At 43.0% G+C, this 23,215-nt stretch overlaps 1 protein-coding gene across 4 annotated transcripts; it reads right to left on the bottom strand.

Annotated features, from left to right (window-relative positions):
* Positions 1–1,967: 1,967 nt before the first annotated feature.
* Cpsf7 (cleavage and polyadenylation specific factor 7) lies at positions 1,968–23,182 on the bottom strand. 4 transcript variants are annotated; one of them, XM_047516593.1, is made up of 10 exons: positions 23,102–23,182; positions 22,362–22,470; positions 17,583–17,801; positions 16,673–16,776; positions 16,130–16,302; positions 12,548–12,962; positions 11,950–12,068; positions 10,088–10,256; positions 9,081–9,248; positions 1,968–4,070 (listed from the first exon to the last, which is right to left on the bottom strand). In XM_047516593.1, the coding sequence occupies exons 2-9, from the start codon at positions 22,413–22,415 to the stop codon at positions 9,086–9,088; spliced, it is 1,416 nt and encodes a 471-aa protein (XP_047372549.1). In that variant the 5' UTR covers positions 22,416–22,470; positions 23,102–23,182; the 3' UTR covers positions 1,968–4,070; positions 9,081–9,085. The 4 variants fall into 4 exon arrangements, with proteins under 4 accessions (XP_047372549.1, XP_047372551.1, XP_047372550.1 ...); XM_047516595.1 differs by having other exon boundaries at positions 16,157–16,302; XM_047516594.1 differs by lacking the exon at positions 23,102–23,182 and adding an exon at positions 23,029–23,053.
* Positions 23,183–23,215: the final 33 nt, after the last annotated feature.

Raw genomic sequence — 23,215 nt, 5'->3', positions numbered from 1 at the left:
CAGATGAGGAAGTGTTTAGAAAACACAGGGTAGGTTTCTGGCTTCAGACCATGACTGAAACTTATAGGAGGCAAATTCATCCAGTGCCTTGTAGGCAATATTTAACCCATATAATGATCCTATGGGGCAGAAGGAGATACACTCATGTTGTCATGTGCATTGTGTTCAGGGTATCCAGCTTAGAATCTGAACCTATAGGCAACCCACACACCTGTTCTTTTTTGTGGGGGTGGAGTGGGGTATAGGGGATTGAACTCAGAGGCACTCAACCACTGAGCCACATCCCCAGCCATTTTTATTTAGAGACAAGGTCTGAGTTGCTTAGCGCCTCACTTTTCGCTGAGGCTGGTTTTGAACTCATGATCCTCCTGTCTCAGCCTCCTGAACTGCTGGGATTACTAGTGTGCACCACTGCTCCCAGCCTTTAATTTTTTGAGACAGGTTCTTACTAAGTTGCCCAGGCTGGCCTTGAACTTGCCATCCTTCTGCCTCGGTCTCCTGAGTAGCTGGGATTACAAGCATGCACAACCACATGAGGCCAGGTCCCTCCTTTCTACACCACCATAGTACTGCCTAGGTCATACTGAATGTACTCTCTTAGCTACCAGTCATTACTTTAGTCTGAAGGAAAAAAAAAAAAGGTCATCTGGGGCACAAAAAGATTACTAGACTTTAGCAAGTGTCCATGGAACCCAACTTGAAAACATTTGTTTAAACTCTGAGGGGGACCTGAGATGTGGCTCAGTGGTAGAGCTTTAGCATGCATGAGGCCCTGGTTCAGTCTCTAGTGCCACCAAAAAATCTCTTTAGAGGTACCAATTATTTTCCCCATCCATTTAGTTTCACAATTATTTAGTTTCACTACTAGCCAGGTAGTTTTCCTTCTCCTAAAGGTTACTTTCACACTGATCTTGCTGTACACATTATCATCTGGTCCTTGGTTTAATTTTTTACCTTCTTATTCATTAAAAAAAAAAAAAGTGGTTTGTCAGGTTCATTTCTGTGGTCTTCTTGGGTAGTGGCAGCTGAACATGTGAATCAAGATGTGAAAGCTCTGGTTTGTGTATGGTATCATGTACCATCCCTGACTGCTGAATGCCAAGATTCCTCTACTCAGATTCAGATATCAAATGGATTATAAGGATCAGCTTGGCTACATACTTGGGTAACATGACATACTGTTAACCTTGAACTCCTTGTTGTCATCAGAATAGTAAATCTGCAAGACATGATCCCTGTTTTCAGGTCTTCAGGTCCACACCAACTTTTAAAAAGCCAGCTTTTCTTGAAACCCAGGATTACCCTATAGCACTTCTACTAAGCTTTCTTATCTATTCTTCCTCCTGTTTATGGCAATTCGTTTACAAAACATATTCACATTTTACCTCTAGTTTAAAAAACATCCCTGTGTGAAGACAGGTGCCCCACCTGCCTGTAGTCCTAGTTACTGTGGAGGTTGTGGGAGAATCACTTGCGCTTGTGTTAGAGACCAGCTAGCTCAGGCAACATAGTGAGACACCACACCTTAAAAAAAAAAAAAAAAAAAAATTCCCTGTGTGAAGGCAGAACAGCTGCTATTTTCATCTTCTAGATGAGATTAAATTGATGGGGAACTAGGCACTAGTGATCAGGTCTACCACAGCTTTCTTCCCTACCTGAACTTGATGCAATGCAAACTGAGCTCTTACAAGGCAGGAAATATGTCTGAATCTAGTATGTCTTACCTTGAAGGGTAAAGGATGACTCAGAAGTTTTCTTTAACCAGGGTATTCGTGGGCTAAGGAAAAGAGCTAAACTTCAAGAGGCGCCTCCAAAGGTCTGCAGACGTCTCAGGAGGCTCACCGGTCAGCCTGGTCTGTAGAGCAACTGCAGTTCCAGCTAAGCACTTGGGGTTTTGCTACATCACATAGCAGCTACATCAGCCCACGCCCATGCCCGACACCTCAACAAATCTATTCAATGCAGAATCCACAAAACAGCTCACACCCCATTTATTATTTAAAAATATTTTGTTACAAAAGGAAAAAAAATACAATGCAGTATAAAAGATTGACAGCGTCATCAAGTTTATTACACAATTTTCAACCTATCAGAAAGACAAACAAATCACCGACAACAGGGGGACGGGGGGGCCTTGGCCTTTGTGAGGGCTGGGTTTTTTTTTTTTTTTTTTTTTTCTCCTTTTTGCTATCAGGAAATAAAACTAAAATTGTCATTGAGTAAAAACAAAACAAAAATGGGGAGAAAATAATTCTCCGGGCAAACGGCTTTTCTGGTATTCTATATAGTTTTTCCTTAAACTGTCGCCTTACTTGGTTTTCTCTACATTTTAAAAAGACACCCGGAGCTGCTCTCGAGGATAAGCACATCACTTAACACTTGGCCAGTTGGGCGGGGTGCCATGTTCTGAAGTGGTGGGGACAGGGTTGGGGGCCAGGGGGGAAAAGCTACAACCTGTAGCCTCTGTCCCAAGGGAATGTGCCTCTCCAACTCTGGGGGATCCCCTCAGTGACTGAGGGCTGTATCAGAAACGTGCTGGGAACAGAGGAAGGGTTCAGTCCAATTTAGTCTCTCCCTTCCGAGCCAGAAGGGTCTCCAGTGACCCTATGCCTCACACATGTCGTCTCATCTTACGTGCCACGTCTCTTCTCACATTGGATGTCATATGCCCCATGGATGCCCCGTAGGTACCCCGTAGATACGTGCAGAAGTAGCATCACCCCATGGGTACTGCAGGACCCTATTGCTGCCGCATTCCTCAACAGCAACCACATCACAATTTGGATATTATGGGAAAAGCAATTCCATTTGCCTGTGTAGAAAATGGCCCCCAGAGTGCTGGTCCTTAGAACTCTGAGCTGAGTTCATTCAAGTCAGGCTGCATTTCTTCCTTGCTCCTTATCAGAGGCAGGAAGTACCTCCAGGCAGAGTGAGTGGAGCTATTACATCAATGTCAACAGATGGAAAGACAACAAATTGTGACTTTACCTGCCTACTAGTGCCGGGTTATCCCACAATAAGTAAAAGTATGTACCTGGGGGATGCAAGCCCACGCTTACATCAGACCTGAAAAAAGAAAAGCCTATGGAAGTAGGCCACAGCCTGCCCAACCTGCCTCCTTCCCCACTCCTCCTGGTACTTCACTAAGGTTCTTCATTGCTGAGGTCCCGATATCCCATCTCCCAATGGCAGTAGCTTCCTCTAAAACAAGGAAGCAGCCTTCTTGGGGGAAGGGCTCCATGTGTTAAATGGAAAAGCCCCAGGGAAAGGGAGCACTTCAGAGGGCTGGTTATTGCGAGAGCAACCAAGCACTAAGCAGCAGAGGGTGGCAATTGGCTCTGCCAGGCTACCCAGCAGAAGGCAACCTCATGGCCTTCTCTGCTTAGGAGGGACAAGTCCACTGAGAAGGCTGAGCAGCAGGGAGTTCAGCCCTCTGGGAGGTCAGGGAAATCAACCGTCAATAGGTGAGAGGGGAAAACCAAGAACAGAAATAGCTTTTCACAAGGTATTTTCTGTTATCCTGGTCCCTCCTCAAAGGGCTGAGAAGGTAAAGGAGTTAAAACAAAGAAGTGGTATGTTAGCAAGGGGTTTGGACCCTCTTGACCCCATCAAATCTAGTGCTGAGGGCAGGACCCTGGGTATATTTTGGCACACCCAGTCACTCTCCCAGATCCTGCACGGAGGATCCATTTTCTTTGGGAAGGAAGTCTTCCCATCAACCTCACCACTGCACTGCTCCTGGAGAATCAGAAACTCATACGTTTCCTTGGACAAAGCACCATTCTCTATGGAGACCAGGGCCTGAACTTGTTGCTTTCTTCCTGTCTGCCACCCCCCACCCCCAACCACATGAAGTCTTTAGGTTCTTTTCCCCAGCACACAGGGGTGTGGGATTGGGAGGGTTGCCAAGCCATCTTCAAACCTGTAGGGCAGAGGGTATTCCCTGGGTGTCAGGAGGGAGTTAGGGGTTTGGAGGAAGGGGAAGAGGTGGAGCGGCCTCCGTCCTTTAGTCCTGATCAAGGTGAGGAGATGCAAGTCCATTAAAAAAACATTTGTTTCCAACCAGATTCCTGCAATGAGAACATCAGAAGAGGAGAAATAAAATACAGAGGTTACTTTCTAATTAGTAGGGGCTTGTATGAAATATGCTAGCATTTTCTTAACTTACAATGTAAGAAGTAGGGGATGTAGACAAGGAATTCAAACCTGGGAAGGCAGAAGAAAGCAATAACATCTTACTTTAAGGTTGGGGAAAAATACAATATAATGAAGTCTCAAAAAGCAGTCTGAAAGGGAGATTTTGGCTAGAAAAGTATAGAAGCTATTACATTTCAAGAAAAATTTCTGTAAGGGAACACGGTGAGTTTAAATACCTTCGGAAAATCTATTCTAAGTCACAGCTTACCTTGAGGGGAAGTAAAAAGATCTGGAAATGGGAGGTACGGTGGTAAGAAAAAAATGTGTGTAACCAAATCCATTAATCCCCAAAATGCCCCAGCAGGGAGCATGTACTTCCGGTTAATGCCTAAATTTTATTTTCTTTGAAAGCAGCACTGGATAAAACAGATTACAAACAATGTCTTTGTAAGTACGTGCATGCACACACACGCAGCCCCAGAGCTTTTCTAAGCTATACTAAAACTCAAAAGATTTTAAGTTTTTCCACAGATGACAGCTGTGAGCGAGAGACCAAGAAGTATATGAGCACTGTACAGGAACAACCTAACTCAAAAAGCAAAGCAAGCAAGGAAAAGAAGACAATCAGCAGCAATCACCATCAAAGAAACCTAAAAGCCTTGCCCAATAGTAAGATGTGTTAATCTACTCATCACATCACCACCAAACTTAAGGTCCCCAGCACATTCAGCCCTAGTTACAGTATTGCAATATCAATTTGCAGATGGTCAGTCTGACTACATAAAACAGACTTAACAGTCAAAAAGAAAAAGGAGAACTAAATTCAGATTTAGAATTATAGAATTTTTGCTGGGTGCAGTGGTGCACATGAGTGCACCAGGGCAAAAGAATTGCAACTTCAAGGCCAACCTCTGTAACTTAGCAAAAACTTGTCTCAAATTAAAAAAATAAAAAGGGCTGGGGATACAGTTGGCAAGAGTACTCCTGGGTTCAATCCCCAGTACCATAAAAAAATAAAAAGAATTACAGAAGGCTTTTTGGTGGTTGTTTCAGTATTTGGGATTGAATCAAGGGCCTAATGCATGCCAGACACAGGTTAGAATTTCTACCAATGCCCAAACGAGCAACACAGTCTACACATAAATGCTCATCCTTTATACTGCATTTTTTGTACAGAGGTCTCAGAACACCTGGAGGATCTAGCCTAGAAAAAAGACATTTACATGGCACTTGATCCTTGTAACCCTGTGATGGTGCTATTTTCAGTTTGGATCCTCAATCTGTGTGGTCTCTGTCTTGTTGGCTTCTGTAACACCTGTGTAGGCAGGTATGTGTCCCATTTTCTTCTCTTTTTTTTTTTTTTGTTCTTCCTCCAGCACTGGGGATCAAATCCAGAGGCGCCTATATGCTAAGCAAGTGCTTTACACTGAACCACCCAGCCTGTTCCATCTTTAAGTGAAAACTGAAACTCTTAGTGCATTCTCCATGTCACACCATTCAGGTTTCTGAATCTCTGAACTAGATCAAAACTGAACAGCTTAGGCCCTGTTGCTGTTGTGCCGCTGCCAGTTGCTGCCCGTGGACCCCCACCATGGAAAAAACAACAGAAGATGCCCCCACATCAGCTGTCTTGTTCAATCATTGTCATTTCTGTCAGGTACTGGAATTGAACACAGGGTGCTCTACTACTGAGCTAGCCCCAGTCCTTTTTATTTTGATACAGTGTGTTGCTGAGTTGCCCAAGCTGGCCTTGAACTTCCAATTTCTCCTGCCTCAGTCTCCCAAGTCACTGGGATTGCAGGCATATGCTACCATACCTGCTTTATTATCGTCTTTCTTTAACTAGGAGTCATTAGAAACTATGTAGGTTTACAACTTCTGAACAGTTGAGTTTCAGTATGGATGTCCAAATAATGAGACTACTATTGTTAATCTCCTTAATGCTAAAAATAAATTACTCTTCCAGGGGAAAACAAAAACAAAAACAAAAAACTGAACAGCTCAGTTTCCATGGATCAGGAGGATAGGAATATGGTGAGAATGACACTGAGTTCTGAAAAGTCTATGGCTACACTCTATGATGATGTTTGAATGCAGACAGAAATCAAAGACTGCTTCAGTGAGCCGATCAGTTTTTAGGTCTAGAGCTGTGCCCTCTACAAAAGAAGGAAGGACAGAGAAGGCTGGTGCTCTATTGCCTCTGGAGAGAACATACACTTCCTGCTTAGGGAACACCTGTTCATAGAATAGGTATATAATTTCTATTCTCTTAACTAAAAGACTGCGGCACAGAGAGTTTGCAAAATCAAGTCTGTCAAGATAAGTGAGGCCTATGTACCATCTCATATCAAGACACAACTTGAGTCCTTAGAATAAGAATGTAAGAAATTGATATTTTGGGAGTATCTGAGTCATTTCTTTTGGACTATATAGAATTAAAAAAAAAAAAAAAAAAAAAAAAAAAAATCTAAATGGTGACCAGGAAAAGCACGGCAGTGAAAAACCTGTCTTAAAGTTAATTTTCCACATCTGGTCATAGACCAACATCAGTCAAATGACTGTCTTCTGGAAATACTATTGTCAGACTTTCAGAATTATTCAAATTGAATCATCCTTATAATGGGAAAAATACTCCCATTTTGTAGGTGAAAGAAATGAGGTAAAGTGACGGCTAACAACTCAAATCGAAATGCTCAATTCCCAAAGTTCTGATGCCTCAGAGGATCTCACCTGACAATTTCACTATTCAAAAGCTGGTGACAGCAAAGCCAGCAGGAATGGCGACATGCAGTTATACGTTCTAATAGTAAACTGAATGTGGCCCCAGAGATATAATCATGCTTTGCACAGACCAATCAACCCCTCCTTGGTCACTCTGATCCTGGTTAGCTCTAGGACACACACTATGGCCTGCACGATGGGAGGTGGGGGTGGTTTTGTATCTCAAGTAATACTGCAACTGTGCCAGCTCAAATAAGAGGAGGAAATGCTACTATTACAAAAGGGGTGGGGCTGAACCAAGACTATTCTAATGCCTACCCTCTTGCTCACTCCCTGAGACTGAACCAGGCTAAAGTCTCTTGTGGACTCCATCTATATTAGGTTGCTTTGTCAGAGGATACACAGGCACTCCCAAAACTCAGTCTGTTACAAAATATAGAAAAAATTATCCAGATCCCACAGCCTAATTGTTGGTGCCATGTGCGTTATCCTAGACTTTGTGTTGTCAAGTAGTCTAGGTTCTTATGGGATAAAGGGTGGCTGAACAGAGAAGGGAAGCAAATAAACAAATTAGTAACTTTTCATCTCACTTACCTACTATGGCGGAAGATGAAAAGAATAACTAGCTATAAGTCTGTCTATAGTTTATGGCAGATAAAGCCAAACAACAGAGTAAATAAACAGCAGGAGCCAATCTAAGAGTGATCTTTTCTTGTTTGTTAATAGGCCATCAGAAGATAAGACACTCATCTTCCAAGTGTTTCAGTCCAGCTACTGCTTATGAACTACAGGGACATACAAGTGGTGAGGGTCCCCCCGCCCCCCGCTTTTTTTTTGCGGTGCTGGGGATTGAACCCAGGGCCTTGGGCTTGTGAGGCAAATACTCTACCAACTGAGCTATATCACCAGCCCTTTTTTCCCTTCTTGATGCAGCTATCCATTTATCTACCCCAAAGATGCAAAACAGAACTACTATTTTTTTCTTCCCCCTCCTTAATTACCATTATTACTTCAGAACAATTAAACAGGCAAAAGACCAAGGACATCTTCATATTGTACTTCATATGAGACAAAGTAAGCTGTCCCGCAGACTCATTAGTCTGCAATCACAAAATTGCGAAGAGCCCCCAAGGTCACCTGGGTCATGCAGTACTAAGTCCCGGGAAGCACAAACTCCTAGCCAGTGCCTGGACTACTTCTGAGATCTCCATAACAAAGTCAACAACTGCTCTTGCTTCCTTGCTATAAGCTTGCTTTCAGTTAGACTGCTAACTGGTGGGATGTAACAAAAAGCTACAGGCCCCTCCCCCAAGACAGAATCTTTCTGAGAATAAAACACAGAGAGAAGCAGAGCTGAGAGGCAGGAAGGCGAAGTCCTGCTGATGTAGCCAGAAGCCTTGGATCTAGACAATTCTAACTGAACTTTCCAATTACCCGAGTTTATAATTTCCTCTCAACCCTCTTGCTTTTGCTTTACTTAAAAAAGGAGAAAAGAAAAACTTACCAAAAGCAAAAATATCCTTCCACATAATCTCTAAAGTTATTAAGGATCTTTTTTTTTCCAGATCAGCTTTCTCCTCTCTAACATCCCAATATCCAGAATTATTTTTAATAGATATTAATTATTAAAATAATTAATGTTGTGACTTGAAAACTAAGTAGGTGAATAGTCTGGGTTTTTGTCTTCGTTAGTTTTCCTAAATTTTTTACTTGAAGGTTTGGTGGGGTTTAAAACATAACAACAACAGTTATCATTTATTGACAACTTACTACGTGATAGGCACTGTGAGCGCTACATGGATTACCTCACTGAACTGTCAGCAAGCCAGTGAGACAGTTGCTTTAATTATTGCCAGATGAGGAAACTGAAGAACAGAGAGTATTAAGGTTCACTAATGGAGGAACTGGGACTCAACCTCTGGCATCTGACACCACACTCTCAGTCATTATGCCACGCTGCTGCTCAGAAGCCAGGGTAAAGCAGTCAAGAAACCAACCAGAACAGCTTAATCTCAGGGTTAGACTCCCCACAAACAAGCAGGAAACCTGCCCCAAACCTTTAATAACTGAAGCTAAAAGTCCTTTCCACCCCTACTGCCTTTGCTTGCTTGGTGGGGAAGAGAGAAGAAAGACAAGGGAGAAAGGGGGAGAGCAATGTTCACTATGAATTATTTTTCTTTCATAAAGACCATCCGCCAACCAGGAATAGAGCTTCTTCCCACCTTTCTCAGTGGTGCCGGTCCCGCTCTCTATCCCGATGTCTCTCATGCTCCCGGTTCCTTTCTTGGAAATAATCATCATGTCGATCTTCATTATGAAGCAGATCCCGGTGCCTTCTGCTGCTTTCCCGGGACCGGCTGGGTGACCTTTCCCTGGACCGATGTCTTTTCCTATCAGAAAGAATCTTCAGCCTCACTCAGAGGGTCTACTCAGAGGGTGTTTGATGTCTCCCAGTATTTGCCTAAACTACTCTTCTACTCCTCTAATATGGGCCTACTGTCTGAGGATCTTAGCTCTTTGAGGACTAAACTTTTTTGGGAAAATGATCATAGTGAAATTCGTTAAGATCTTTACTAATGTATCTAGCAGTGCTAAGAATTTCACGCATTATCTGACCTCATCTTTACAACAGGTCTATAAAATTATTATTATTGTTGTTCCTTTTTTTTGGGGGGAGGGGTACTGGGGATGATTAAACTCAGGGTCACTCAACCACTGAGCCACATCTCCAGTCCTATTTTGTACTTTATTTAGAGACAGGGTCTCACTGACTTGCTTAGTGCCTCGTTTTTGCTGAATCTGGCTTTGAACTGGTGATCCTCCTGCCTCAGCCTCCCAAGCTGCTGGGATTACAAGTGTGTCCCACCACGCCTGGCTTTTGTTCCTTTTTTAAAAGCAAGAAAAATGACACTTGGAAGTGGCTAACTATCACACAGGTAGTTATTAACAGAACTGAAATTCAAAGAAATAGTTTGGATGGCTCAAAAGTCCATGCTCTTAACATCAGTCTCCCTTTCTCCTAACTGGGCCCACTGCCTCACCAATACAGATTCCAAAATATTACAACACTAGTTAACAAAAGTGTGATTAACTCCTCTTAAAATACAAGAAGGATAAATCTACTCTCTCAGGTCCTTTTCAGATACCCTGGGCCCCCTGCCTGTCCTTCCCAATCTAAGAAAGAGTGCTGCTCGTGGCTGGGAGGCTGCTGGAGCAACATTCAACTCACCTGGAAGAGCTCCCGCTGGCACCCACACTGTAGGACTTGGCCTCAATGCCATGAAGACAGTCCTTAAGAGAGGAGATGAGGACACGGCAACGCTCATCATTGGCGACCCGGGACTGTTTGATAACGGCAATGGCTGTGAGCAGGGTCTCAATTGCATCACTGTAATCCCCTGACAGGAGATGGATGGGAAAGGTCAAGGATGAGCAGAGGCAGTAAACTAACTGGATCAAAAGGGGAATTCAGGAGGATGCAAACCAAAAGGACCAAAAGGCACCAGCTGTTCCAAAGAACCATGTTAAAATGGATGAGCAGACACGGCAGGTACAGACCTGGAGAGGCACATATTCCAGTGATTTTGAACCTGACAGATGTTGCCAGACGCCAGGGCTATCTGACAACATCTATTAAAAAGAAAAATGTGCACACTGTTTGATCCAGCAATTCTACTAAAAATCTTTTACTTCTGTTCACAAAGTATGTACGCCTAACAGTGTGTCAGTGTGGTTATTTTACCTTTGGTAGGATCTGGCTATATAAACTAAGCAACACTGACTGTAGATATAATTACATAGTTATTAAAAGCAGACAGTATATCTGTTAAGTAAACAAATAATCCATGTAAAGTGCTTAGCATAGTGCACAGTGCAGTCACAGTAACAAGACCTCAAGAAATGTTAGACTTTATATATTTTAATAGGCTTCTAGGATATAGGAAAAAATGTGGAGGAAAACCATTGTGGAGGGCCTTCTATAGAGGATGTTTGCTTTTTAACATTGCATATCTCTATGAATTACTTCTAATTATGTTGTGTATGTACTTAAAAAGATTCACTTAAGTGGGGCACATTTGTAATCCCAGCTACTCAGGAAGCTGAGGCAGGGATTACAAGGTTTGAGGTGAGCCTCAGCACCTTAGTGAGACTTTGTCTCAAAATTTAAGATTAGGGTTAGGGATGTAGCTTGGTGGTAGAGCCCTTGCCTATGTGTGGCACTTTGGGTTCAGAGTCTCCAGCAACACACAGACAGACAGACACAAGATTCACTCAGATGCCAATGTAGGTTTTTCTGGTGGGAAAAAAAAAAAAAAAAAAAAAAAAAAATCGAAGAGAACTCATATACTTTGTTTTTAACCACCTCTATGGATTCAAGTTTTGCAGCCAAAGATATTATGGAAGACAGATGATAATACTTAGGGTTTATATCTTAGGAGGTATCTCGCAGGTGGTAAACTCATGGGAAGAAAATGAACATGATTCATGTCATGATGTGAAAGTTGGACCACAGCACTGAAACTTCCAATCTCCTCTTCTTTTAGGAACCAAAAACTTCACACCCAGGCCTTTTAGAATCATGACTTGCTACTGCTGCCCAGTTAATACCAAAAGCAGGGAAATTTAGCTGAAAGGGCACAATATGCCTTCAGGTGACAGGTCTTCCAAGACAGGCTACTTGGAGGCCACCAGATTCCACATCAAACCATCACCTAGTTGAGGCAACATTCTATATTTGGCATCAGATCCACTACAAAGACATTAGATCTAAAGATCAATCACTGAGCTCAAGACCTCCATGCAGTAGGAGTTTGGTTCTACAATAAACATGACAATGTCATGGTATTTATTAGTTGTTCACACTGTAGGCACTAAACTGGTTTTCATGGAGGCAGGTCTAAACACAAGTTAAATCACAACACTGGAGTTTCCTTAAAAACTAAGAAATCCAATTAGCTACTGCTCTTTGAAGTGTGCCATGCATGATATCTAACAGCGTTCCAACTTGTTGATCTTTTGCTGATGGAAAAAAACAAAACAAAGGAGAAACCAAAGGTAAGGAAAAAGAGAGCAAAGGTAAGAGTTAGTTACCTGCACTGGCTCCAGACACTGCTTTGGAAATGGCACTGCTGGAAATTGCTCTGTTTCGCTTCATGATCTCTTCAAATTCAGCTTCACTCACTGTAGAGGGCGGAGGGCCCGAATCTCGGCTGCAGGGAGATAATACCACTCCTGATTGCCCACAACCCTTAATACTTTTACCATATTCTATAGTACTGTTATTTAACTATGTTCTACTGTATACTGTCTTAAATCATTCTCAGCCTATTCAGGTATTTTAAGTATTCATCTTCTTTTCAAGGACAGGAATCATGTCATATGCTTCTGTAATTGTGGCATGACTTAACAGTGCTAGACAGTGTAGTTTGTGTAGCACCCATTTACGGCACTTAACCTCCTTAAAAGAGGATATGAAGGATGTGGTTTGGGCCAAGTGGTTAAGACACAAACAAAAGCACTAAAGGAAAAACAATGACAGTGAACTACACTCCTCGACTCAACACTATGGTAACAGTTTCCATGAAGAAAAGTCTAAGTATTCAGTGTTTACTTCTTTATGAAGAACAAAATGCTGAGCACTATTGACCTATTAGTGCCTCAGATCTGAAGGGAGCAAGACGGTCCTCACCTGCCATGGTGGTTATAGGGTGTTGAGGCCTTCATGTAAGTATCTGGTGGAGGCCCCACTGTAGCATTTGGTGGGGGGAAGAAGGCTGGATTGAGGTGAAGGGCAGGTGGAATGGCCCCGGGGGGAGGTACAGCCAGATGAGGAGGTAATCGAGGAGGGGGGGGCATGAGATGCTGGTAGTGGATGCCAGGAGGAGGAGGAGGGACCCCAAAGCTTGAAGAGAGAGGTGGTGGGGGTGGAATTGGGGGTGGGGGCAGACCCATCAGGGGAAGGGCTGAAGGAGGGCGATTGAAGTAGGGCAGCACGCTGGGGGGCTTATCCACACGAGCAGATGAGGGTACAAGGTTCTCAGAGGGTGTGGCCCGTCCATCAGCAGAATCACTAGAATCTCGAGAGTGGGCCCGTGGAGGTATTCCTACAAAGCAAAGCACAGCTATGTTACTATCCAGGCTTTAGACATACCCCAGACCAGCTCATCCTTCAGCAAGTCATCTGACACTATACTGAGGAAGGTAACTGATTTGGCTGAGAAAGAAGGAAACATCTGGGCTGGGGCTATAGCCCCGTGGCAGAATGCTTGCCTAGCATGTGTGAGGCACTGGGTTCCATCCTCAGCACCACATAAAAATAAATTAAAAAAAAAAAAAGGTGTTGTGTCCATCTACAACTAAAAAATAATTAGAAAAAAAAAAAAAAGAAAAGAAATATCTACTGCCTTTTCTTTGGCCTCAGAGTAAAAGGTCAAAAGCATCTCAGTTAAAAATAAACCCAAAATGCTACTCTCCCCTTAAGGATACTTTTATTCAAAACTCTCAAAGTGTTTCATAACCTAGTTTACCCTTGGATTTATTTTACATTTTTAATTGTAGTAGGAACCTAATAACTCATAGAAAATGAGTATGTTCATTATGTTCAGCCCAATTCTGGAAGAGCTGAAATCTCATATCTCTTGAAGAGTTCAGGGGCTCACTTTAGATTAGTACTAGTCGATATTCCCAATTGTGCTGTATTCTTGCAATGCTCTTTGATATAGAGCTTTGGTCAGGGAAATTGGGCAAAAAAGGGGAGGGGGCAAGGGTTAGGTTGATTTTCTTCAGTCACATACCCAAACTGGTAACTGGGATGGGGAAGAGACACAATGGAGAGAAGAAGACTGGTGGTTAAGTGAAAGGTGGAGAAGTGGGGGCTAAGCCAAGAAAAAAGCTACCACAGAACAAGCAGATGGTACACAGCTGATAGCACAACACTTAGCAAAAGCTTGGTAAAAAACACGTCTCAAATCTGGGGAACTCCCACTTCATTTGAATGGCCTGGCTGTTCTATTCTTCAGGGTGGCCTACTGGGAACATCATCATAGCACAGTAGCATGGTGTTGTACATGACCGGAGTACAAAACATCAAATAAATGGAAGCAAGGTTTCTAACACTGTCACTTGGTTACACTTGTTCCTCCTAATTTCACCGACTAAGCCTGGTTAAAGTGGACTCCAAAAGAATATAATTATATGGCCTTGGAGTCTTGAAGGTAGAAGACTTAGCAAGTGTAGAGGGAAAGAAGAGTGCTTCTTAAACTAAAACTCAGGAATCAATAATGCTGACAACCATCTTGATTTCTTTACCGTGGTACACTGCCAATACTTGGCCCAGCACTCTTGTTCTTTGTATCTCAAACACATGGCAACCTTCCTTGAGTTCTCTCAATCTGAATAAAGTGGAGGGTATAAGAATGTGTGCTCCTCTGACAGTTAACTACTTTCTCAGCTACTGTCTCATTATCTGCAAGGGTTGTTTTATATCTATGACTACAAGTCCCCAGAGAAGCAGCCATTTTTAAGCAAAGGAAATTCACCAGCTTTACTTAGTGAATTTAAAGAGTCCAAGTCCATCAGCATGACAGAGCAGAAAAATAGCACTCAGTCACAACCACTCAGGAGAAAAAAAGAGTAGAGAGGCAGGAACGTTACCCAAAATGCAGTTGTAAGATTAGACACCTCAGAAAAGTGAGTGGAGAGATGAATTGTAGAGACTAACATAAGGGACTTAAAAATATGGGTTTTCAAGAAAAGTGTACTTTTTAACTAACCGAGAGCAAAAGGAGCTCACGCCGCATCTATCTAGGCTCTCAATCTAGCTATAGAATTGTTGTTCCTATGAGAAAGAGAAGGAGCCATATTTCTATCTAAAGGATACACCAAATTGATAAAAGGTACCACTGATTTTACAGGTGGACCTAAGCAGCGACAGAATGCAGCTGATGAAACTGCTGCTCCCCACGGTAGTAAAAGTAGAGTAAAGGTGGCTGGCTGTCTCAGGCAGGGCCTTGCAGTACTGGTAGCTACACCTTGGGAGGTCAGGGCAATCCAAGGTCTGGTCCTCAGGTTTCACAGGTTCAGAAACTCAATTTTAACAGTTTACCAGGGGTAACTGAACCCTAGGAGATTGATTCACACTAACCAAATTCACAAGAGACTGATTCATAAACCATAATGCCAATTTATTAATTTACAATGAGAAATATAACTGCCAAGCAGACCGGAATACTTGTGTCGGCTGGTCAGCGCATTCTCTTCCCAGTAGGAGAGCCTAGTTGGGAAACCAAATTAATATCAGAAGATGGCTTAGTGAGTACAGAGTCAGAATAAAGGGAACAAGGTGAATTTAAGGGATACTGTTATCAAGCTAAGGTAGAACGATGCAACTTTCTTAGCAAATAGAGTACACTTGCCAAGCAGACGGAAAACTTGGTGCCCTCTACTGTGTGCCCTCTCCCTGGCTTAAGCAACACTGTTAAACTCCTATTCTCAGGCTGGGGATATTAGCTCAGCAGCAGAGTCTGCCTAGCATGTGCAAGGTCCTGAATTTGATCCCCAGCACCACAAAAACAAATGAACGAATTCTTACTTTCCCATGTTTCTTTTGGTTGACTCCTGAAAGAGCACCCTTGCAACATATACTCATGAAAACATTATAGCCATGATTATATATCCTAGTTACTTTTTAGGATGGTTGCTTCTTGAAAATGTAGAGAGGTGCACATCTTAAAAGTAAGCCAATTTTGAGGCTAGGCGTGGTGGTGCTTGTCTGTAATTCCAGCAGCTTGGGAGGCTGAGGCAGAAAGATCATGAGTTCAAGGCCAGTCTCAGCAATTTAGTGAGGCCCCAAGCAACTTGGTGAGACCCTGTCTCCCAATAAAAAATAAAAAGGGCTGGGATTAAGCCCCTCTGGGTCCAATCCATGGTACCAAATCCAAATTTAAAAAAAATCAATTTTTAGATAGAAATACAGATACACAGTTGACAGGAACTTTAAACATCATAAATCTAGTTCATGGGGGAAGGAAGCCCTAACAGTTAAGTGACTTGCCCAAGGTCACACAATGACAGAACCCAATTATAATCTGAACCTCCCTGACTCTTTGAAAAAGAGCATTGTTCTTCAAACCTCTTTTTGGCTTCCCCATCCATCATGCCACCACCCATAAGCACAGCACCCTCCCCCAAACTCCTGCATGTTGTAGGCTGCCCACACCACAGAAAACAAACCCACAGCAATCCCCCCTTCATACAGATGGTCTCCACGTACCCCCTCTTGGGACTCGGACGCACTCACGTTTCCGAGCCTGTGCCTCAAACTGTGACAGGTTCTGTCGGGTGGCTGGCCTCACATCCACTTTTTCTCCATTAAGAACTTTTCCAGGCAGTAGTTCTAATAATTTGTGAACAGAGTTTTCAGAGGCTACCACCACCTCAGCATACCTTGAGAAAGAAAAAGTAAAAAGTAAAATTTAGACAACTAAAAGAGGAACTGAAAAATTCTCTTCCATTTTTAGTAAAAACTGGCAAAAGACACCTCACTAAATTAAACACACATGTACACACACACACACACCCATCAACAAAAAGATGCCTTTCTACAATCCTCGATTTTTTTTTTTTTTTGCATTAAAAATCAGCATTCTTTGCCCCTAAACAAATGAATGTCCTACTACATTGCAGGTAGGTTACCATTCTAAGGCAGTAAGCTGGGCCAGGGGTGGGAAGGGTTAAAATACCGGGCCAAAATATAGTGCAGTTCTGTTACCCTAATGGTTCCAAACTAAAGGGGCTTTCCAAATGCAGACCTCACCCTTTGGACTGTCCATTTGCTCGATTCTCTGCAAATTTCAACTCCACCACATCGTAGACTCCTATAGAGCGAATAACCTGGATCAGCTGCTGGTCTGTGGTCCACTGAGGCCGGCAAGATGGAAAAAGGAGAAATGTCAAGAGCTACACACTCCCTCCCCACCCACCCAGAATGTCCCAAACCTAGGATCTAGTCACATCACAACACCCCCTAAGACCCCAGCAACATTTCAATTAGTGTAGGCTTTTCCTATTGTCTTCACCCATACAGAATTTCAAATCACCCCGCCTCCCAATTCCCATCTTAACGAATTAAGATTAACACCTATTTTAACACTGACTGCCATTTGGGCTGGCAGGTCATCAGCTCAAACACTGATTGCTAGTAACTTTTAGTTACAGATCTGACAGGCTAGAGTTGATGAGAACATCCCCCTCAGTATATACAGTTCTTAATCTGGAAAACCCACCCCCACCACCAGCCCAAAAACAAGTCACACAATAACTTTTGCAGAACAGTCACCACCTACCCCAAGTGTACTAGAGCTATCAAGGTCTTTGATCCCCATCACCCACCATTATCACAGGACCATCTAATGACCACCAAGAGTTCAAGGTGTTCACTCTGAAATCTCGTCCCACAGATGACCCTGCTAGACATAAAGCCCCAGGGTCAGGGGCAGTAATAAGATGGCAGAAAAAGCAACTACCCACTTAATCATTGCTTTCTTCGGCACCAGTACGTCCTCAGGATAGTTCTCTTTCAGAGATCAATCCAACCTGATCCCAGGAAAAAGAAATCCAACCCCATCAGAGCACAAAACAGTGCAACAGTGGTTTCTGAAAATGCCATCACCTCCCAGTGCTCTCCCTCCAGCCCACCCATAAGCCTTTCGGTTACCCTTGCTCACCCAGGAGAAACTGCCCACATAGACAGCTGCTCGTCTATTACGCAGGCCACTGTAGGTATAGAGAATTGCAGGGGTCTTGTTGTTGGGCTTAGGAGATGGCTCCTGGCGAACAGGAGGTGGTGGCTCAGTGCTGCTGCTTCTGTCATCTGAGGGCTGTGAGGTGGCTGTCAGCACATCATCATACAGGTCAATCTGATCTGTATTGTTGAACTCAGGATCCTAAAAGATGAGGGGTTGGTAAAGATATGCACCTGCAAACCTTTCGTTTTGTAACTTGTATTTCATTCTAGTTTACACTGATTCCACAAATACTTTTTGTAAAACAATGTGTAACACTTTATCGTTGTGCAGGTTTCTCTCCCAAGGCCTTGTTAGCAGTATGCGGTGTTTCTAGCTTTAGCCCCCTGTGAGTCAAAGACATATGGTGAACAAGCAAGCAAACCAAGAAGGAAATATGAGGCAAATCCTACTCTTATCAATGAGGCTGGTTCTAAAGACCACATCCAAGATACACCAATGAAAATTTATTTTCAACAGCTATGCTATTTTCAAAATCATAATATAAATAAAATCATATATTCTGTTTAATAAAAATAGAGTAAATTTATTTAGAAATATAAAGCAGGGGGAAAGCACATTAGAGCGGTACCACAATGCAAAAAAGGATAAGAGTTACTGATTTAAATCCTTCAGTTTATACAAAGGTCCTACCTAGGTAAGCTCACAAACTCACAGGATTCAATCTCAGCTAATAACCATCAAAGAAGCATAAAAAGAAGGGGGCGGAGGATGGAGACATAGCTCAGAGGTGCTGTATTACTCATCTACTCATATATCAGGTCTGGTGATCTGCCCTTAAGGTAGTGCTCTATCCTTAAGAGTGCACTACAGTTGGCCTTCTGTATCTGTGGGTTCCAAATCCACAAGTTCAGCCAACTACAAACTGAAAATATTAAGTAATTAAAAAAAAAAAACAATTCAAATAAAAATTATGCTATAACTATTTACATAGCATTCTCATTGTATAAGGTATTGTTAAGTACTATAGAGATAATTCAAAGTACACAGGAGATCCCACATGATTACACATCAACACTATACCATAAGTATATAAAGGACTTAAACATTTGAGGAGTTTTGGTATGGAGAAAGGCCCTGGGACGCCCCCACTCCCACCAGCACATCAAGGGAAAAAGAACTTCTGAGGGGGAAAATCAAGGATTTTCAAATGAAACTTAAAAGGGAATAAGGAAACACACCATTTTGGATTTTCGAAGGAACCAAATTGGGACTCTTCCTATGTAGTATCTGTGATTCAGAGATGTGTCTAAAAGTTGTAATACCAACGTTATCACTAAAAACTGGCTGGTAAACTAACATGCAGATTTGGACAGCTCAGAAACCAGAGGCATTACCAGGAAATCTTTCATATTGTAAGCTTGAAGGCAACTGATCTGCTCTTTCAAGATTGGATACACACAATCCTGGACAATCTTAAATTTATGGACACCACCTCAGAAACAAAAGGATTCAATGAATGCAAAATTATCACAAGATTCAAATGGTCTCTCTGGGCCAAGAAGTTGGTGGGAACTGCACAGGGAAGGTCTGGTGAGAGTTCTAATGGAAGAAACAAGGTATCAAATTGTGTTTGGATTTAAAACAACACCAATTCATTTTACTTGTTCAGCTATTAAGGCAGGAAACTAGAGAAGGTCTGAGGTTTTACAGATTACTAAACCTAGTGATCCAGGGATGGGTTAGGTTAAAATGAAACCTAATTCTACAAATTATGTGAAAAATCAACATTTTCCATGTAGAGATGTTGAAAGTTTTATTCCAATAAGATTAAACAGGAAATATATATTAAATACTGACTATCTCAGGAAAAATTGGGTTCAATAGCACAAAAATTGGGTATCAATAGCTGTGAAAATCTCAATAAACTCTTTGTTTACAAAAGAAAACTTTTATGATTTTGAATTTAAAATAAGATTTTCCCTATCACTTGTGCTCAATTTACCTACCCTCCAGTCCCCAGTATCTGACAGGAGGTAACTAGCCTAGGATTTACTTTTCTCAAAGCGACTAACTTGATACCATTGTTTTTCTTTTTTATTTTGGTACTGGGGATTGAACCCAGGGCACTTTACCACTGAACGAAATCCCCAGTCCTTCTTATTTTTTATTTTGAGACACCATCTTGCTAAGTTGCTGAGGGCCTCACCAAGTGAGCTGGTCTCAAACTTGCAATCCTCCTGCCTCAGCTCTTGAGTCACTGGGATTACAGATATGCACATTTATTTATTTTTTTTCTTTTAAAATATCTTTTAACCCTATGTAAACGTAAAAAAATAAATAAAAAAAAATAAATAAAATATCTTTTAGTTGTCAATGGATATTTTTATCTATTTATTTATTTATATGCAGTGCTGAGAATCAAGATTTTGGCTTCATAACAACTATCTCCATAGTTCTCGCCTTATACCATTCTTCCCCATCACTGTTATCTATCTGTCATTCTACCTAAGTACCCATCACCCTCACCCTCACCCACCAGGACTGGAACCTGTTTTGAATATGGGGATCCATTTTTCTTCCTTTTACCTGACTAGTCCTGGCGCAGTGCTTAGCAAACACTTATTGATGAAAGTAAGGAAGAGAACTGAGAATACTGTGCAAAGTCCATTTCAGCATGAAAATGAGCAGAGATAAAAACACTTAGCAGAGAGGCAACACTCAGTCAACTTTCCAGGGTTTTCTCCGCAGATCTAAATGGCAGCTGGAATGCCAGGTCTCCTGATGTAACAGGAAGAAAGGAGCTGTGCAGAAGAGGCTTTTGTAGCACATGCTATAAGAGATCAGAGAGTAAGCACTGCAGGGTTCCAATTAGGAACTGTGTTAATTTTCCTTGGGGAGCAAAGTGACCATGAGGGGATTCTTGGGAGCAAATCAATGACATTCTTTAAACATTCTAAAACACAAACTGTACTGGCAGCTGCCATCAGTCTAAGTCAGTTTCTAACAACCCTCAATTTTTTTATCTTTAAGCAGCTTCCAGATTACACTAAAACTAGTTGCCAAAAATTAACTCATAGGGATGTGGTGCCCCTTCCTCTACCTTCTTTAACACAAAAGACATTTGAAACCTATGCTTTCTTCATCTTGATTAGCACCAAATATTGCTGGTTTGATATAAATATCTAAAATTCCACATATTATTTTTGGCCTTAGACACATTTAAGAAGTTCCTTGTAAACTGAAGAGAACAAAAAACAAATTGTTGAGGCCAAAAACTTCTACCCCAACAAAGCAGTGACCACTGGCCAAGGCCTGTGTCCTGTCTGAACGACAAGTTACACTGCTAAAAACTTTTATTACTGAATACCTGCCATATAACAATAATCAATAATAACAAGATATTTTTACTACTAACTGTTGAAGCAGAATCTGACCAGTTGTTCACCAAATCTGTTTTCCTCATTCTTGAGCACACAGCTAGACTACACTCCAGACTTCCATTCTATTTGGTGGTTGTGGAACGTCCTGGTGTGTGGAATATAAGGAGACAGAGATTATTTCTGGGTTTGTTCCATCAAAACCTCCTGATCCTCTACTCTTTTCCCCTATTTGCCACCACATGTTTTGGGAGCCATGGAATAAAGATGGCGGCATCTCTATCAGCTTGGACCCCTGACTATATGGAGCAAAGCTATGTTGCTTCCATTATAATCACCTTCAACACTGACTGGACTGTACATGAGAGAGAAATAAACTCCTGATATTAAAAAGAAAAAGGCTGGTTGCAGTGGTGCTTGCCTATCATCCTAGGTACACACAAGGCCGAGGCAAGAGGATTGCAAGTTAGAAGCAAGTCTAGGCAACAGTGAGACTCCATTTCAAAATAAAATAAAAAGGTCTGGGGATACAGAGCTCAGAAGTAGAGTGCCCCTGTGTTCTATCCCTAGCACCAGAAATAAATAAATAAATAAAAAATAAACACACACACAAAACTGAACTGCACAGATTATTATTATTTCAAGGGGAATATATGTACAATGTCCTCTGATAAAATAAAAATAAAAAGACATTAATAAATCCAACATAAGATATATGGGTGGGTTTATAACTGCTTTTTACCTAGTTTGTCCTACATCTTTACCACCTCTCCAGAAACAGTAAGGATTATCAAAAAAAAAAAAAAAAAAAAAAAAACTTATTACACCAAAATGTCTATGAACGTCTTAAGACTAGAGTCATACTAATTATAAAACACTTGAAACAACTGGGAGGTGAAACTAACTGTTAAAGTATCTTTTACACTGTCTTTTGCATCTTTATGGGGGAGGGGACTACATTCCTGAAATGCAAATGCGGTTTGAAAGAATAGCAAAGGATCAGGTATCAACATTGTCCTCATGAATCCATTAACAAACGAATTTCTGTGTGGTTAGTCTTTGAGAAGACTGACAGCCAACTTTGGCTTCCTGGAGGAGCAAATTCCACAAGTTGATTCACAGACCTATTACACTTGACTTTTATTTGCTCTTAAACCCTTTAAAAGGAAGCCTCCGGGTTCAGATTAACATAAAGCAGAATGGTCAGTAGTCTTTAAAGTCTCCGCTAGGGGGAAATTTGGGAATGCCAGGAGAAAATTTTTAGATCCAATAGATGCCTGTTCAAGCCCAGAAGAGGCACAGCTCGAAAACACCGCAAGTTTGCTGGAAGTGATTCCTCAGCTGATCGAGGAAAATCCCAAAGCTCCTGAGGACCCCTCACCTGATTGAACTCCTCATCAGCGTATATATCAATCAAGTCCACTCCTTCTGACATGGTTCCGTAAGGAGGATCTCGAGCCCGAAGAATGGGCAAAGCAAGAAAGATGCCACTGCAGTATTCAGAAAAGGACAAAAATTAGAAAGCATGAGGGTCCCAGGCCGGGAGGAGGGCAATGGTTGCCAACCTCCCGTCTCCAGAGACGCAGCATCCCGGCAGCCCAAGCTCGGCCCCACCCGCTCCGCCCCGCCCCCGGGCTCGCGCCGCCCCCCGCTCTCCCAGGCCGCCCGGGCTCGCGGGGCTCGCTGCCCATCACCCGCGGGCCCGACCCGAGTTGCGCCGAGTCGGCGCCGCGGCTGCCTGTGGCGCGACGGGAAAGCCCAGGCCTCGGCTCTCAGGGGCCCTTCAGGACCGGCTGTGAAGAACGGCCGCGGCGAAGCCCGCAGCCCCAGCCCGCCGCACCTGCCTAGGCCCCAAGGCGGCCCGGACCAGAGCCCTAGCGGGTCCGGGACCTCCAGCCGCCTCCATTCCCTACCCAGGCCCAGCCCTCGCCCCAGCTAGGCCTGACCCACTCCCTCCCCACAGCCCCGGCCCGGCGCCCACAGCCCCCTCCTCAGAGGCCCGCGCGTCCCTCGGCCCGCCGACTCCGACCGCCCCAGACTCAACCGACCCCCTCCCCGCCTCAGCGCCGACCCCAACCCTTCTTCCGGCCCAGCCGGCCCACGGCCGCGCGCCCCCGTTACCGGGAATATGGCGGCGGCGGCGGCGAGTCCGGACTAGGCCCGAAGCGCGCGAACCGCTCTCCGCCCCAGGTCCCGCCCCCCCGCCGCCGGCGTCACACGCACCGCCACTTCCGC

The sequence above is a fragment of the Sciurus carolinensis genome, chromosome 11 (assembly GCF_902686445.1).
Source record: "Sciurus carolinensis chromosome 11, mSciCar1.2, whole genome shotgun sequence".
Classification (NCBI taxonomy): Eukaryota; Metazoa; Chordata; class Mammalia; order Rodentia; family Sciuridae; genus Sciurus; species Sciurus carolinensis.
The sequence above is the reverse complement of the archived record's forward strand: the minus strand, read 5'-3'. Positions and strand labels throughout refer to the sequence as shown.

Excerpts from the sequence above, each read along its gene's own strand:
- Cpsf7 (XM_047516593.1), bottom strand. The coding sequence starts at position 22,415 with ATGTCAGAAGGAGTGGACTTGATTGATATATACGCTGATGAGGAGTTC. Across the intron at positions 12,069-12,547 it reads CCCTATAACCACCATGGCAG|CCGAGATTCGGGCCCTCCGC; the intron begins GTGAGGACCGTC and ends ATCTCCCTGCAG. Across the intron at positions 9,249-10,087 it reads GCCAGCGGGAGCTCTTCCAG|GAAAAGACATCGGTCCAGGG; the intron begins GTGAGTTGAATG and ends TCTTTCTGATAG.